Source organism: Mus caroli, chromosome 6, assembly GCF_900094665.2.
Source record: "Mus caroli chromosome 6, CAROLI_EIJ_v1.1, whole genome shotgun sequence".
NCBI classification, from domain to species: domain Eukaryota; kingdom Metazoa; phylum Chordata; class Mammalia; order Rodentia; family Muridae; genus Mus; species Mus caroli.
The window spans coordinates 59,942,908-59,961,009 of NC_034575.1; the positions used below are offsets into that span (position 1 = coordinate 59,942,908).

An 18,102-nucleotide genomic window follows, 5' to 3' on the forward strand; every position below is an offset into this window, starting at 1 on the left:
TGTCAGGCAACCCTGCGCTCCCGCTACCCTGGCGCTGATCCGGCCGGGTGAGGCCTGTGGCCCTACTCAGGCCGGTTTCTGCTTCCCTAACTAATGCCAAAAAGCTTCATTTTCTAAAGCTGTTATGAGACACAAGAAGGCAGAAAGGTCCAGAAGAGCCATGTTGCTTACCTTATGGTGTTCAGGAAAAGAAAGCTACAGAGCAGAGGTAGCCAGGGACCAGGGTACCTTTCCAGGCCATGTACCTACTAACCTATATTTTCCATCTAGTTTCCACCCTCTTTTTTTCCAGAACTTCCAAATAATGTTGTCATATTGTAAGTATATCCAAGGATTGATCCATCCATCAATTAAATCAGAGTCTTCAGGATCCAATCACCTCCAAAGCCTATCAGCTTTTAGCACACAAGGATTTGGAAATACACTTTAGGCCCAAACCATCCTACTCACAGAAGCAGTCTCCCTGTTCTCACACGAAAGATGCCATGTGATCTTTCTTATGTCTGTCTTCCACAGTCTGCTAATGTTTTCTATACATCTATCTCTTACCTAGATGCCTGCTTTCTGGAGCACTGTCAGGTAACCATCCTTGTACCAAGCATGCCCCAGCTGAGGTGTGTCCTCTGATGTCTCAAAGGCAGCTGCACACAGCGGCTTCCACCTTTGAGGATAAGAAATGTTGCCCTCAGCATTAGTTATGCAAAATCCTCATGCCATCCTGAATTTCTATTACTTTCCAGAGATGTGTGTCATTACTATCAGTTCCTATGTTTGGGTTCTGGATGGTGTCTAGTTAGTAACTATTTTGAGCCAGCAATTTGCAAAGCATTTCTCTATCTTAGCCTATTTAATCCCTACCCCTGTCCAGATGGGGAAAAGATTTAATAATGCGAAATAATTTTTGCATCATCTTACAGCTCATAGGATTTAGAATCCATACCCAGGCTTAAGTCTAACTAAAACCATTGTTCTATAGTTTGGCTTTTATTCTCCCCTCCCACCTGTCAGTCATCTGGGGACTGAGCTTAGGTTGGTGTCAGGAGTGACTGCAGCCTCTCAGGAGCAGCATCTCCTCTTGGCCACAGCACTACACTTGGTTCAACCAGTGTGCCCCTTTCTCTCTTTCTCAAAAGAACAGCCTTGGGAGGGAGTCTTCATTCTTCACGCTCCAGACTGTCCTCTGAATGTATCTTCAAATATTTGATTCCTTGAGTAAATAGCTTGGTCTCCAGGGCAAGTGGCTGAACTGGGATTTATGCACTAACACTCTGAAGAAGGCAATTCTCTGCCCAGAACAAAGCAAACACTTTCACACTTTTCACTGTGATAACGACAGAATGAAAAGGATCGGAACATTTCTATTTGAGTAGACAGGAGTGGGCCAGTGGCCAAGGAACTGTGGAAGGCAGCTCTGGTTTCGCTTTGAATGGAATCATTACTAATGGTAGGTAGACTCTTGGTGTAGGAGCAGAAAATGAGTTTATGACTTGATGAATTTGGAAGATAACGAAACAGAAGAGGTATAATTTAATTAAAGGTTCTGAAACAAATGCAAAGCTCTCTTTTTTTTCTCAGCATCTCTTGCTAAAAATAAATAAAGAGATTAGAGAACTGCAAGAGACTGACTCACTGCACAGAGGAAATGGGAATGTGGTGAGAAGCAGGCAAGAAAGCCTAGCAGCAAGAAAACAGACTATGATATTATAGTAGAGCCTCTGAGGTACAATGCTACTGGATGAACAGCCCTTTTAGGGAACAGAAAAATAATTGCCTACATGAAACTCAAGGATTACATCTATGTGGAAATGATACTTGATCTTAGTCAGAAGGCTAAGAAAAGATCATGTGTAGAAATTATCACTTATAAAGCCTATTTAAAGATACAAGGCACATAGTATCCTGCAAGTTCATTGTGCAATCTGCCAAGAAGCACAACTTTTGTATGATACTGTCCTTCCTGCACTAACAAATGCCTTGACTACTCGGAAATCCTTCCATGAAAAAAGAGGCCTAAATTTGCTTAACAAAGCAATTTTAGTCATTACTAGAGAAGACACAGATGTAATGATCACTATAAAAAAAAAAAGGTGGGGGGAAGTATTCTTTTTGTTCTGAGGAATCAATTGAAATATCAAGTCCCCAAATTCTTTTATAAAAATTCTTTGCAGGCTTCTGTGTGCTTCGTACCTTTAAATGGGCTTTTATGACTGATAATTTCTACATGTAATCTTTTCTTGGCCTTCTGACTAAGATCAAACATCATTTCCACAGAACTGTGATGAGGAACATGAACATTAAAGTCACACAGTAGCTACTGTGCTGACAAAGGGAGAAGGTGGCAAGAAGTTGCTTAGAACAGGCTTAGGGTCTTTCAATACAACAATGGTTTGCTGTCAGTCCAAAGACCGAGCATCTTAAGTGAGGCCACTTAAGTGGACTACAAGATGACAGAGCCAGGGAGAGTCACTGTTACACATAGCCACAGATGTGTTTCTATGGATAAAAGCAGGGAGCAGACCTGGAACACCTACCCCCATTCTGAGCCAATTATGAAAAGGCATTTATTTCATTGCCACTTATCAGTCACCCAAGTGGGAATGCTCTAGGTCTTTGTAGCAATGGAAAGCTATTGTTTCAGGATCACACAGTCTAGAAAAAGTCCATGGAAAAAGAATACAGGCACTCAGACCCAAAGAGGAGTTAAAAATGACTCTAAGGCTTTGGGTCTGGAGAATAAGATTTCACTAATTGCAATGTGGAAAATGGGTCTTAGTGTGGAAACAAATGTAACTCCGAAACATCCCATCAGAGATGGCAAAATGGCTACTAACATGGGCTCTTAGAGTTGGCATGACTGAGGTCTGGATCAACAGGTGATGAAATATGTTGACTGGCACAGAATGTTACATATTTGAAATATTTTTGCTAGGCTCTATTACCTTTTGCTAGGCTCTATTACCTTGTGTGCAGATGCCCATCTTTGCCATGTAATACACAACACATATCCTGTAGGCTTGTTTTTACTAGAAGTCCACTTTAGTTGCTATGTTCAAGGTTCTCTGAAATTGGAAGACACACATAGTTTCTGTAGCTAGACTCATATGCATAAGATCTTCTTTAGTTAAGATGGGCATCTTAGACCTCTGTACCTGGCTTTGGCCATCCCTGTGGTGTTTATTAAGCTGCTCTTTTATTTCACACACTCTCTGCTTTCACCATCTGGATAACCCTGGACACTTACGTTCTTCCATGACTGTGAATAGAGGAGAAGGAGCACTCTGTTCTGAACTGCTACTTGCTGTACTGCCATTAGCACTTATTTTCTGGCTTCTATGTATTGCCCAGTTTACATATGGACATACATACAGCATCACATATATGTGTACACAAGTGCACCTACATATGCTTGTCAGCATCTATAGACATGCACACATGAGTACTGAATATGCAAATGTCCTTATAAGCAGGGACTTTTACTTATTTTCCTTTGGAACTCACTCCCAAGTGCATAGTGAATGGCACACCAAACAGGGATGTCCCTCTCCTTTGTTATGCAATCTGCTTGATTAGCCCATTTTAAATATCACATTATGATTATTACCCTAGCTTTTATCTTTACTATCACAAAAAGCCACTCTGGGAAAGATATTACCATTATCCTACCGCATTATGTTGGAGTTGGCCCTTTAATTGCTGAAACATCTTACCCAGTCACAAGCCTTGAGCGATAGAGCTGAGGTACGAAGCCAGGGGACCTAACCCTACAACTAGAACATGTTCCTTTCAGGTCCTCTGTCTCTTACTAAAATAGTGTGTGCCCCTCAACCTCCATGCACATCGATTCAGATGCCTGCCAAAGAAAGCCTTCAGACATCGGCAGACATGCCATGCTATCTTCTCAGACTAATTGTGAGAAAAGTGCGGTAGATATCACCAATGATGGTTGTTGATAAGTGCCTGGAAATTCCTTAGGTATATTTTCTCCTATTGTAAAATATGACTTTGGCAATTTCATGATTGAGAAAGCTTTAAAATTGCTTTGGAGATGTTAAGATGACACTTCAGTTTCTCTGAAAGTCTCCTCAACAGGTGATATTTTCCGTGAAAGAAAGAATGACTGAGAGTCACCCCTGAGAGGGAGTGGAGCCAAGGCACCAAGGCCTGTAGAGCCTCTTTTCATTCCTGGCCCAGGCCTACTAATGTTCTCAGTCTCCTCAGGAAATGTTTATTCATATGGTTTTGTTTTTGGTTTTGTTTTTGGTTTTGTTTTGTTTGTTTGTTTGAGTTTTTCTTTTTTTGTTTTGTTTTGGTTTTTCAAGACAGGGTTTCTCTGTATAGCCCTGGCTGTCCTGGAACTCACTCTGTAGATGAGGCTGGCCACAAACTCAGAAATTCACCTGCCTCTGCCTCCCAAGTGCTGGGATTAAAGGCGTGTGCCACCACGCCTGGCTTATTCATACGTTTTAGGACCAAGAACTCACAGAAACTCACTTTGCTATCAGTCTGTACAGCAGAAGAGACAGAGGAGTTGTGATGAGACTTGTGAAGCTGTAGGATTTGACATGACAGAAGCCATCATACCTCACATGAGGAGCCTGGGTCAGGATCCATGACAAGGAAGACTTCAGGGACAGACATGCCAAGGATGACATTTGAAGAGAATGGTTTTTTAGACCATTTTTGAGGGTTCACATTGCTGCTTCTGATACTCCAGTACAACCTAACACAGAAAAGCATAAAGAACTTTTAACCGTACACACTTTTCTCTGAGCATGTATATTTGGGGACTGGAAGGAGGATATATGAGTGTGGGTTGGAATAAAATTGCTTTCCCATTAAAGATTTTTCTTTATTTTTGATGAGCATGTCTCAGTGTAGATAACACGTCAGCGTCTGTTTCTCTCCTCTACACTCAGAGCATGTGTGCGTCATAACTTTTACCTTCAGAACTCTACAGGAACAATTGGACTCCCACTGGTATTTTTGGATATTGCTCTAAGGCAGCACAACTTTCTTTCACTCAGATATATCTTCAGAACACATCCCCAAAATAGCAGGAAGTAAGCAAATACACTTACAAAAATCCACACATTTGGAGTATAGTATATCAGAGATTCACCAATCTACTCATATTATGAAATGTATTTAATATTGCTAGTGCAGTGTAGATACAGAGATGAACACAGTGACAAAGAAACTCATGGTCAAAATTGGAGAAGTGTTCCCTCTGGCTGGGGAGAAGAGACAGGGTACAGTCAGAGGACAAGAGAGGTTCTGTGTTCACCAGGTCTAAGGGCAGGGAGCAGGGTGACAAAGGGGCATGCTCAAGGGCACAAGGGCAAACAGAAAAGCCTCATTTCAGGTTGTTAAGGTAAGTTAATATGACAGGCACATGGAGTAGTGTAGGAGAAAGTGAGAGATAGACTGACTATCTGATAGATGGAAAAGGAAGGACAGACCTCAGAAATGTACACACTTGCTTTTAAGTTTTATGGTCCCAGAGTTTTTTTCTTTGTTTTTAGTTTTCTGTTTTTTGTTTGTTTTGTTTTTCATTTTATCCTATTTGTATGGGGGTGACTCTACAAAAGGCTCCAGTCATGTGACTGAACTTAAAGAAGGTTTTTTTTTTTTCATTTCAGCAACCCCTTCTTTACTTGTTTCTGTTCCATAAGATTTCATCCAAAGAACAGCTCAATGCCTCAATGCCCTCAGCCCCCTATGCAGCCCATCTCCAGTATACCATTAACTGAAAGGTCTGTAGCAAGACAGGAAGGAACCAGCCAATTAAGGCAGATCAAAATTTTGGAGGGAAAATTGATTTAATGATTTAAGCAAATGCCTTGGTAAAAAATTTGAACTCAGCTTATGAGTATTCAATCTGAAAGCCAGGCTTGGTGTATAAGCAACATACATTTTATTTTGTTAAGAATTATTTTTGTTTTTTGTTTTTTTTGTTTTTTGTTTTTTTTGTTGTTGTTGTTGTTTTTTGCTTCTGTGATAGTTCGTAGCACTCACAGGTGCGTGTGACTCACCATGGCCTACACAGCTAACTTCATGTTTAGGAGACATTGCTGGAAAATCACACCCGTAGGAAACAAGAAATCAGGCTGTCAAAAAATCAGCAGTGACCTAACTACTTGGGTAAATATGATAAATTTCTGGCAGTTAGGCCAGAAGAGAAGCTAGGTTAGCCCCAGGCATTCTGTGGGTAGGAACTTCCTCCTCTAGTGGGAGAAACTGCTCTAAAGGAAGAAGGGTAATTTATATACATAGCAAGGCCAATCTGCCCCACCTCTTAGTCACTGCCTGCCTACTTGAGACATCCTGGGAAATCCCAGTTACATGGAAGCCAATAAAAGTTAAAATCCCATTCCTCCTCATGCATCCTTATTCTGTGTGGTTAACATACAGTCACTTCTGCTGGAGACTAAGGAAAACTTGTTATTATTTTCTATCTCGAGTCAACAGAGACATAGGTTTTCCAAAGCTTGCCTGTTCTCGTCGTGAAAGGCACTACAAGAGCTTTTCTTTCTCTCTTTTTCCTTCTGCTTTACAAGACTCTCAGAAAAACAGCTTCCTTGTCTTCCCAGGACATGTCTGGACTGAGTGCGGCTGGAGCTTGCATGGAGCACACAGAGGTAAGAGCATGTGTCAGGTTAAGGTGGCTATACCCAGAGCCAAGAACACGATGGTAGAGGGGTCAAAGAGTAGAGAACTTCAGTAGCTGAACTGCCTTCTTCAATTGAGACCTGCTCAGAATTTGAACCAGTATTATTTGACATATGAAAAGAAAGGTCACTGGGTACCTTGTGCTGGCTTTGAACTCACTGAGTTGGGCTGCTTCTATTAAATGACAGGACCACATCTGCACAGTTTCCTTTTCCTATGTGATTTTGTTCTTCTGTAGAAGAAGTTAGTTCAGTGTAAAGTCTAAAACATGTACTGTAAAGATGTGATTAGAAATAAGATATTTAGCGGTAAAAGACTTATTAATATATTCAACTGGTGCTATAATTTGTTTCAGCTATTACAAAAACATTCACTATTTCAATAAATTCATTATTATGTTTTCTTAGTTTTAGTATATTTTTATTCATTTATTTTAAATGTGTGCATACACATATGCCACAGAGTGACTGTGGAGGCCAGAAGACTGACTACCTGCCAGTGATAGGCCTTTCCTTCCACGGTGTAGGTCCCAGAGATCAAATTCAGTTATTTGTCTCAGTGGCCTGTGAATTACCCACTCTGCCAACTTGCTGGATTATCTCAAATTCTTCTTAAAGAGTTGCCCAAGACATAATGAGAAACTAAGTGGAATTCATTTGTTCATTTAGATATTTAATTTGCTGTGTCACAACTTGAATGTCCTAGCAGTTGACTTGAATGTTTTGGTAGAAGAAATAGCCAAACATTTTCAACACAGACTTTATTTCACAAAAAATGATAATAAGGAGTTGTTTAGAAGGATTACTTGTTTCATAAGTAGGTCCTTCCTAGAACCCAATGACTAAATGTCTTTGTATTTACTATGATATCAGATGACTGCTACCTGAAGAAAAACTGAAAAGAAAAGAAAACACACGCAAAAACTTACTCCAAATATGAACAGCTTTGTGTTTGTTTGACTCTGCTTGGTTTTAAAATGTACCTGAGGCATAGAAACCATGGTAAAATGCTGACCTGTCTAGTCTATCTAGAAATTCCTGGTGATATATTTCTTTCAAAAACTCTTTCTAGCCCTGTGTTCTATCTTCTCTTCTCAATGTCTCCAGTTTTAACGACTATTTTAGAATCTTGTACATCAGTACTCCTATGGTTACAAGTAGATTTTCTTAAAGATTTAGTATAGAAACCTTACTTATAAAATAAAAGCCAAGAGTCAATGTGTTTTACTCTTTTTTTTTTTGTACAGAGAACACTGCTCGGGGGTTGGAGGGTGCGTGTGACACCAGATGCAAGACTGCAAATGTTTGCTACGCACACTTTTGTATCACAATAGGAAGAGTTGTTAGGACCTAGAGTTCACATGATGTTGGATGTTAGGATAGTTATCATGATGGGGGAATTGTGAATCCCCAGGACTGGTCTAATACTCAGGGTGCTTTACCCTTCACAGGTTCCCCTGTGATGTTATGCTATGGGGGAGAATCACTAGTTTAGAATCAACCTCAAGGCATCTCTACCTTGCTAGCTCAGAGCATGCTGGGTAGGATCAGCTTCTAGCATTTTCCAGACCAACGTCACTTTGTGCTTACTCAGTTCTAATCCAGTATGGACCTAATTTCTCAGAATCATCCCCCAAAAGAGAAAGTCCAACAATAATGCCAGGCATTGCTGCCACTTAGGTTTTGATGTCATACTTCCAGTTTAGTTAAATGGCCTTTTGAGGTAATGAGATACTGTTAATCACTCTGTCTATTGACCAGCAGAAGACTGTCTTTAGAATGTGGTCTGATGAGCACACGACTCTAAATTAAAAGCTTAAGAACAAAGGACAGCATCCACTCTCTGTAAAATGTTATCAAGCCCTGAAACACTAAGACCTGAATATGTTAGAAAATAGCTTTATTATTTGTTTCCAATGAAAAGAAGTTCTTGAAATCCCAAGCTGATTGCCAGTCATTTCCTCTAACCACTTTTGGTGAAGACCGTTAACTCTGAACAAGGTTTCTTGGTTGTTCATGAATGGCTTTTAGGGCTGTGGCTCATGGTAATGACTGCTGCTAAAACTGAGCACAGAATTCAGAACTGCCCTGATCACCCAGTTCATTAAATTAATTAATGACTTGGACAGGATGTATGTAGACTATTGAATTACAGCAAGAAAACATTGTTTTCTGTAAGCTTTCCTGGAGGTGGTCTACTTTGCTAGGTAGCAGGCAGTTTCTAGAACTTTAGGCCTTTCTTTGAATGATTGTCTCAGTCCCTAGGTGGAAAGTAACTGAAGACAGGGTTTTTAGTTCTCATTATGCCGATAACTTATTATTAGTGTAAACTTGTGTTCTAATGTCCCACCTAAAAAGGCTGGCTAAAGTTCATAGGGCCAGATGATCTCTACCCACTTCTATAACATACTTGTGTAATGGTCATACTGGCAGTTAATTCGTTCATAATTTGTAATCAAATTGATGCATTTTAGCTGTATGTATTGGTTTTGCTTACTTACAATTTATTAATGAATTGTTTCAGTAATTAAAATAAATGAACAGTAGATAGCATATTAGGCTGGCCCATCAGCTTGTCCCTGTCATGATGTTTTTGTGTACTAAGTGCTGGGAATCAAGTTCAGGGCCTTGTGCATGCTAAGTGTATACCACAAAATGCATATTGACAACCCCTGTAACAAATATTTTTTTTACAAAACACAAGATCAGATCAATGAGATTTTTGAAGATCAAAGCTTCTTCTCTTTATTTTATTGACTACTTAATCTCAACCTTTTTTTATTATTATTATCTTTAAAGTGTGCTCCACCAAGAGGAAACGACTTGACAAATTCTCTTGAACGAAAGATAAAACACTTGGAAAAACAGAGACAAGAGGTAATATAGAAATATTAGATAAAGTCACATAGCCATATATTAAGACTGAGAATAAAATAAGATATCCTTAATGTCTTGTCATTAAATCACAGTGTTTATCTCTAGAGTACTATTTTAAAAGGAAAAGCTTTTAGAAATCATGTTTGTGCTATGACAACTGAAAAAGTGTTGATGTTATAATGTGGTAGTTATAAGCCTGCTTTTGTAACTGTTGATATTTTCACAATGTGCATCGCATCATGGGAACTTATTGCCAATAACCTTGTAAACTGGCACATGAAGAAATTTGATTTGTTAAAACCTTATGCACAATGGATTAAAGTTCAGTGACTTCCTGAGTTGATCGCATTAATCAATATGAGTTATAATAAAACCCTGTCTGGGGCTGGAGAGAGGGCTCAGTAAATGTACTTATTACTTCTGTAGAGGACTCAGGTTCAGTTCCCAGCACCCAAATGATGGTTCTTAACCATCTGTAACTCCAGTCCCAAGGGATCTTAGGGCTTCTTCTGATGTCTGATGGTACCAACCATGTATGTGGTTCACGTACATACATGCAGGCTAAATACCCAAACAGATAAAATAAAAATTCAAAGTCAATCTTTAAAAGAAAAAGTACATAAAGTCCAATGCACTAGAAGAAATGTGATTTTTAAGATGTTGCTTTGAATTAACAACTGTTGTTAGTTGTACTGCTGGCGTGTTCTTGATCTGATGGGTGTCAGAACTCTTCTTCTTCACAGAGGAGGTGAAAGGCAATGCAGACACATCACACATGAGTTCTGTGGTTCCTGTGCTGACTCATTCTGTGCAGCTCAACTTCCTTGTTTTCTTCTTCAGAACCTTCTCCTCCCCTTTGATGCTGGGTAGGGCCGTGCCCTTTTGGAAAATCACTAACCTATTACAGAATGACACCATGGCATAGCCCTGCATGGCAGGAAAGCCAAGTATCTTCATAATCTATTCTACACTTGTATGCTAAGTAACTGTAAGAGTTCTCAGCACAAGAGTTTTCTAATGACTGCCACTCTGGATTAAGTTTTTTGGTATTGTTTATATTTAGGTGGAAGTTTTGGATTTTTAATTAATTAATTAATTAATATTTGTTTTTTGGACATTATGACTATCTTCTTGATATCTGCCTCGTGTGGCTAACTGCAGAATTGTGAACTTTTCTTACAAAACAATGAAACACAGACCAAGATGTTTTTTTTCTTCTAGTTAGCAAAGAGTTTTAAATGTATTTCTAAATACTGTCTTAAGATCAAAAAAAAATTACTCTTGAAAATCTATACTTCCAGAATGACTTTATTTTACCTTCATCCAAGAGGAATCAAAACTATGTCTGTCTCCTGCAAACAAATGATAACAATTAGTGCAGTTTGTATTTCAAGATAAATTCTTTGAAAAGCTGTAACAAGAATTCATTCTGGTAGACATAGTAAACAAACAAGAAAAATATGAAAAAAGAGCCTTCACCTAACAATAATTCATACGGAACATAAATACTTACAAAATTTAACCAGATTCTGGCTGAATTAAACAAAGATGAAAAAAAATAAGAAAAGTAGAAAGTTTCTAATATACATCTCAGCTGACTTGTCAAGACATGGCTTAAGACCTAGTATTTTTTTTTTATTCATGAACCAGTTATTGAGATATGAGGATGTGTCCATCCAAATTTCCAGCAGGGGTGCTATGAGGGACACAGCCCAGCATTGCTACCTGCAGTTTGAGGTGTTCCCTTGGCTTATGGGGGCACCACTCAGAGGAAGCCAAATCCTTGACTTCACCACAGAAAAGAATTTCAGGATTAGCCAGGATGAAGTTGAGTTGGAGTTTATGACAAAGGAAGTTGAACATAGACTTAAACAATAAGAAGAAAAGAATTCAGGGAAAGAATAAAGTACACTCCAGAATGTGGGTGTAGGCTCCTCATAAGAGAGCTGGGCTTACTCTCCTAATGGTAGCTATGTAAACTATTTTGGTGACTCACAGAGCTGTATAGAAACATTTTTTCCTTTACTTGATTTGATAAGACAGGTTATAGGATGGCCCTTGAGGTGCCTTGGGCAGCACTGTACACTGATAAAATAAACAGTGGGTCATAAAGTTTGCACAGAAAGAACTTAAGACACCCTTTTTTCCAATGTAGATGGAGTTTCTAATGAGATTCCTAGATAACTGTGGAAAAGAGAAAAGCCATTCACACTCAGGCCTTGAGCATGGCTGTTTTAACCATCTTACTTGAAACCTCTCTAAAAGGAAATTTGTCTTTATACAGTCTTACAATAGATGTTGGAGTTATTGACTTAGCTTAGCTGTTGAGAGGATCCCACCAGACTCTGGGGTGAGAGGCTGCTCTTTTACCCATGTCCTCACAATCCACTCTTTCTAGCCTGACCTCAAAACCATCCCAGTCCAACCAGACCTTCCTGGGAGAGCTGTCTTTATCTATGGCTTTGAAAGGATGCTCACAGTCAGCTATTGGATGGATCACAGGGCCCCCAATGGAGGAGCTAGAGAAAGTACCCAAGGAGCTATAGAGATCTGCAACCCTGTAGGTGCAACAACACTATGAACTAACCAGTACCCCGGAGCTCTTGACTCTAGCTGCATATGTATCAAAAGATGGCCTAGTCAGCCATCACTGGAAAGAGAGGCCCATTGGACATGCAAACTTTATATGCCCCAGTACAGGGGAACGCCAGGGCCAAAAAGTGGGAATGGGTGGGTAGGGAAGTGGGGGGAGGGTATGGGGGACTTTTGGGATAGCATTGGAAATGTAATTGAGGAAAATATGTAATAAAAAAAAATTCAAAAAAAAAAAAGAAAGAAAATTCTAAATAAGTTCAAATAGTGATCTCAGGTTTTCTAAACTTCCAAATAAATTGAAATCTTTTGTTGAATCACCAAGTTTTAATAATTTCAGCTCCTGGATGTCAATCAACAATGGGACCAGCAATTCCGAAATATGAAAGAGTTATATGAAAGAAAGGTAAGAAACTCTTCCCTTGGGGTTTCTTTAATTTTGGTTAGGCCACAAGAGAATTTTGAGGATCCCTAATACTGGCAAATGTAGAACAGAGTTCTATCATCATGACCGGTTTCTTCATTCTGAGGATTCAGTGTCAGTCAGTTGCTGGAAATGTAGTCTAGGCTCTGTACCAAGAGTTCTCCTGAGTGCTCCCAGCTCTGAGTTGTTACTGCCAAGTTAAGGTTGAGGTCTGGTCAGTGAGAAGTCCATGAGAAAATCAGCTACCTTCCACACAGAAAGAAAAAGCAATAAGAGCCAGGGTGGAAGGGAAATGCCCCCCTTCTGCTTTCTCTAAAGCATATGCAGTGGAAAAGCTTTTTAGCCAGAAAGGAACTTTTTTGGGGAATTTTTTTTAATAACTTAAAGTCATTATTATTTGAAAGCACTTCACTTTCAAAAAGACAGAAGTAAATTCCCCTAAATAATTTCTTTCAAAATGAAGAATGCTGACCTCAGTAATACAACAGCCCTTGTGTTTTCTTCCCCATTTGATACTCAGAAGCGTTAAGTTTAGAAACAGAAAGATAATGTACTACTACAGTTGTCTGGCCACCTAGGTCTATCCATCCTGGACCAGTCTGTGGGTCCAAATTCCAACAACACTGTTCCCAGAAAGACTGTTTCCATAACTTCCCAGAGTGGCCAGTGAACCCAGAGGTTAGAACAAGTACAACCCTCAAAGTGGAGGAAGAACCACGACTAAGGTTCTCAGAGATTTAATTTGTCAGGAGGTGGAGCGGCAGATTCCAGGCCTGGGTGATTCTACCTGCTTCCCAGCCACCTGCGGCTTTTTTCTTGCCCCTTACCTCCTAGAGGCGGGGCACATCTGGCACATCTGGGAGCCCTCATTCCTGTTTTCTATGCTCTAGCTCCTCCAAAGTAGGAAACCGAGGTGATTTGGAGAAAGGAGAGATGAGCAGGATCCCATTAGGGAATTGTGTGCTTTCTTTGTAGAGCAAGCGCCCTTTAAAATGCAAACCTGCCTACCTAAGGTAGGGAAGAGCTCTTCCTTGGGGGTCCTCCCGAATAGGGTGGGGTGAGGTGCTTTTGATCCAAAGTGCCCTGGGCTGGACACCTGGTGTGATTGTCTGCCATCCTCTCTGATGATCCCTTAAGGTCCTGGAGCTGAAAACTAAACTGGCGGCCACAGAAAACACTCACACCCTAGTGAAGGAACAGAAGCAGAGTGTGACAGAGGGCGACAGGCAGCTCGAGGTGGGTGGCCTCTGGTTGAGCAAGGTCGGGTTATGAAAACCGGCTCTCTAAGGAGTCCCAAGCAGGCACAGTGCCCCCGAAGTGGAGGTATGGGCAGTGGGGAGGGAGGGAGGGATGGATGGAGGGAGGGAGGGAGGCGTGCCTCCCGTGACCAGGAAATGAGAAGGTGGCTGATTGGATGAGAACCTTGCAGGGCTTTGGAACCTCTTCTGTGACTCCCTTTTATTGCTAAGGACAAAGTCTCACTAAATCTACCGTCTTAATCCTCTTGCCCAGACTTGTTTACTGACCCCAGGCTGGCCTTGAACCTGCTATCTACTCTCCTGCCTAAGGGTCCCAAGTCCTGGGGTGGGTTATAGAAGTAGTATACTTTAAAAACCACTTCACACTCATTATCTCATTCACAATCCTGAGTCCAGCCTTGAGCAGGTCAGCCTTAAGAACATGGGGACCTGAACCCAGGTTTGAGAGCGGTTTTTCCTGATGCAAGCTTTGTCTTCAGTGGTTGGACTCCATGAGAAGGTATATGAAAGGAGAATGTTAAATTCCAATGACCTTTCTCTGAAGCTATAGTAAGAATAAAAACAATTATAAGTATTCATAAAGAAAGCTTGCCACTACCATACATTTAAGTGCAGAAGTCCAACAATATTGCTAGCAGAACTTCTAGAGTGATGTCTGAGTCCTGGTGCCCCTGACAGGCAGGATTCAGACACTAGTCTCAATAGGCAAATTAAAGTGACGATTCATTGTGAAAACCTGAGATAGGAAATGTAGCCAGTGTGTGTACCCACATTGGGAAGAACAACAAGAAAGGTTCAGTGACCTTCAAGTTCAGGCTCTGGGTTCTGACTTGACGATCAGTTTTAAACGGAGGTCAAGAGGTGTTCACCACTAAGCAGTCCTTGTTAGGTTGTGGCTCTTGCAGGATACTTACTGATTAGTCATCGCTGTGCTTCAATCTGCCCTGTGAATCTGACAAATTCACACACACACACACACACACACACACACATCCTTGTGAAATCTCTTTGGCTGGCACTAGGGTTCATTTCCAGCATGAGATTCCTGGGGGGGCGGGGGGGGGATGGGATCCCAAATCCTTAGGAGCCTTATCTCAGTAGTCTGACAGTCAAAGGAAGGGCATGCATGTTGTCTCTCTGAGCATCTTCGCTCTGGCCAGGAGCCATATTCACCATACCATAGCCCAGGTTTGCCCACCTACCTCGGGTTACTGACAGTGTGAACCAGGAAGCAAGGTTGTATAGGCTCCCTTTCTGCACACACTCACTTCCTTCTCCAGCTACACCCTAGCTGGGAATTTCAATATTTTTTTTTCCCTTCTGTACTTGGGAACCTTTTATAGATGTGATACAATACTATTCTCTTAACCTCTGTTAAATAGAAAATGATTAACCCATCTAAGGGTTAGTGGAAGTGCTATGAGATGTTTTCCCTTTTAAAGAAAATAAGTTGCTTTATTAAATATAATAACTAGATTGGAAAGTTATTATAAAGACTGAAATGACATTTTAACCAATGTTAGCTACCTCGAATCTTGAGTTAGCTATATTCTGAAATATTTATTTTTCTAGACCGAAATCTCATTAAGGGTCCAATTTACTCCACAAAATTTTGCTATTGTATGAAATGAAGAACTGAGAGACGTGAGTCAGGAGCCCCAGTTATATAAAACAGTGAACTTCTTAGAGATTTTCTGAGGCACGGACAGCCGGTGAGAGGCTGGAATTTTGCCTTTTATCTGTATGAAAATGCTATACTCTGAATATTTACCTGTAGTGAAGTTCCATATTTTTCTAAAAATTACTGTCCTTGTCTTTGATATAGAATGGTGAAGGATTGGCCTTGATCTATTTAGTTTTAGTTTATTGCAGTGATTTTTCCCCTACTTTTTTTTTTTTTTTTTTTTTTTCGAGACAAGGTTTCTCTGTATAGCCCTGGCTGTCCTGGAACTCACTTTGTAGACCAGGCCTTTTAAATGTTTTAAACCAGTTCCTTAGGAATAGGAAGTAGATTACACACCACACCCACTGATTTGACTACTGCATATGATTCAGGTCTTTAAGTTTTACCCCAAGCATCACCACAATCGCATTGAGTTTTGATGCACTCAGTAACTCTGCCTATCCCCTATTCAGAGAATAATGCTCAAAAGGAATGTTAGAGAAAGCCTTGCAGGTTCTCTTTGCTTGCTTGGGGAATGCCTACGCTAGGCAGTCGGTTTGAGGATTTCTGTCCTACTGTTCCCTTCGGTAATTTTTCATTTGGATCTTGTTTTCTTGTTCTTTTCTTCAGAAGGAAAAGGACAGCCTAAGGAAAGAATTACAGGCACTGAAGAAGGAGAATAAGCTGTTGAAAGAAAACAACGCTCTGGCCAACAGGAAGAAAGAGCATTATGCCTGTGAAATTAAACGCCTCAATAAGGTACCAGAGCAGGTGAAGCAAGGAGAGTCAACAAGAAAGCCTCAGCAGGAGATTCTGAATCACAACAGAGCCAGGGCCACAGTGAGGTTCTTCTTGCTTCTGCTGAGGATGCTCTCTCCAGTTTACACAGAGCACCTAGCCACAGCATGTAGCCATATTTGGTTAGGACACTTTAGGGAATTTTTGTCCCTGCCAAGGACCATGAAAAGTAGAAATAAAAGAGAAATAATAGTCGTCAGTAAGAACTTTTTCTTTAAAAAAAAAAAAGAACTACATAACTGCATGGGGTGTTTGTGAACAATAACACATATTTTGGTCAACCACAAAAGCTTCCTGAGGAAGCAAGCTGTTCTTTAAAGTGATAGCTCTGGAGCTGGGTTTGATGCATGCATGATATATGGGAGCATGCCCAGGGGCAAATTCAAGGCTGAGCCATCTGCTGTCGGGGGTGCAAGCCTGAGTACACTGTGAATAGCTACTAAAGAGCAGGGCTTTGGGGGCCTACAAATGGCTCAATAGCTAAGCTCAGAGGAGAAACTGAATTGTTGTAAGAGGATGACTATGAGTGTGTGTGTGAATGTGGGCATATGTTTGTATAGGTGTGTGTATGTACCTATGTGTCTATGTATATATGTGGGCATGTATGTATGCATATATGTGTGTATTAGATATGTGTGATATGTGCATGTATGTATGTGTGTAATGTGTAGCATATATATATATACATGTGTTTGTGAATGTATATGTGTGATGTATGCATGTAAACATGTGTGTGTATATGTGTTTATGTATGTATATATGTGTATATGTATATAAGTGTGTGCATATATTTGTGTGTATGTACATGTGCGTATACATTTGTATATATGGGTGTATGTATATGTGTATGTGTTTTGTTTCATGAACTAATGTAATATTCTGTGGAATGAGAAAGCTAATGTAGCACAAAAACATAAATCCTGTACTGTTGTTTTTCCAAGAGCTAAGTCAAATGTAAACACAGGCATACTGAAGAATGTGGTTGAGTTGAGATATGCATTGCGCAATTATTTCATGACCAAATTAACAGAAATTATCTACAGCAAAAGAAAGTAGCAGGCTGACCTTTAAAATGTGTCTAGTCCTATACTTTGGACTGCATGCCAGCTCATGCTCACAGACCCCGTTTAAAGACCCAAGTGAGCGGTATGCTGATGTCTTTGACAGGATGCTTACTAACCAGACTTGGCATTAGGTCTGCTTGCAGCACAAGTAATTCTTCAAGAGAAAACAGGAAGGTAAAGAAAGACTTCATAAACTCTATTTCATCCTTCAGAGAGAGAAGAAATGTTCAGGGAAAATATATGTCTTTTCTTTTTTATCCTCTACTGGAAAAATTACTCCACATGCATCAGAGGAAGTTAGATAAATATGATCACATTTGAGCTCCTGGTCATCTTGCCACATGAAGGCAAACAAACAAACAAACAAACAAACAAACACCAAAACAAAAATTCAAACAACAAAAACATATAAACACTCAAAAGTTTTGTATTTTGGTTCATTTCCATGTGCTCATGCTGTTGTGTTTATAAAAAGATAAAGAGCAGGGGGATATGTTTTGTGGATATGTGATGAGATGTGGGGAAGGAGGTGCCTCCTCAGGTCCATGCTGAGGCATCCCTTCCCCCTGAGGAACTAACCACACAATGTAGTATAGAATTTATTATTCGGGGCACGAGGAGGGGAGTTGATAGCTTAGTAGCAGCAGAGAAAGGCAGGGAGAGAGAGAGAGAGGAGAAGAGGGAAAAAGAGGGGAGAAGAGAAGAGGGGAGGGGAGGGGAAGAGGAAGAGGAAGAGGAAGAGGAAGAGGAAGAGGAA

General features: G+C 40.3%; 1 protein-coding gene across 3 annotated transcripts in view; it reads left to right on the top strand.

The window, feature by feature from the left end:
- The window catches only part of Tnip3 (TNFAIP3 interacting protein 3), a 102,355-nt gene that overhangs the window by 54,794 nt on the left and 29,459 nt on the right, over window positions 1-18,102 (top strand). For 2 of the 3 annotated variants that reach the window (XM_021165820.2, XM_029478770.1), the window contains exons 4-8: window positions 6,558-6,638; window positions 9,468-9,545; window positions 12,478-12,543; window positions 13,699-13,797; window positions 16,114-16,242. In XM_021165820.2, coding sequence (XP_021021479.2) covers window positions 6,558-6,638; window positions 9,468-9,545; window positions 12,478-12,543; window positions 13,699-13,797; window positions 16,114-16,242 — 453 coding nt within the window. The remainder of the gene's footprint in view (window positions 1-6,557; window positions 6,639-9,467; window positions 9,546-12,477; window positions 12,544-13,698; window positions 13,798-16,113; window positions 16,243-18,102) is intronic. The other variant, XM_029478771.1, reaches the window with a different exon arrangement.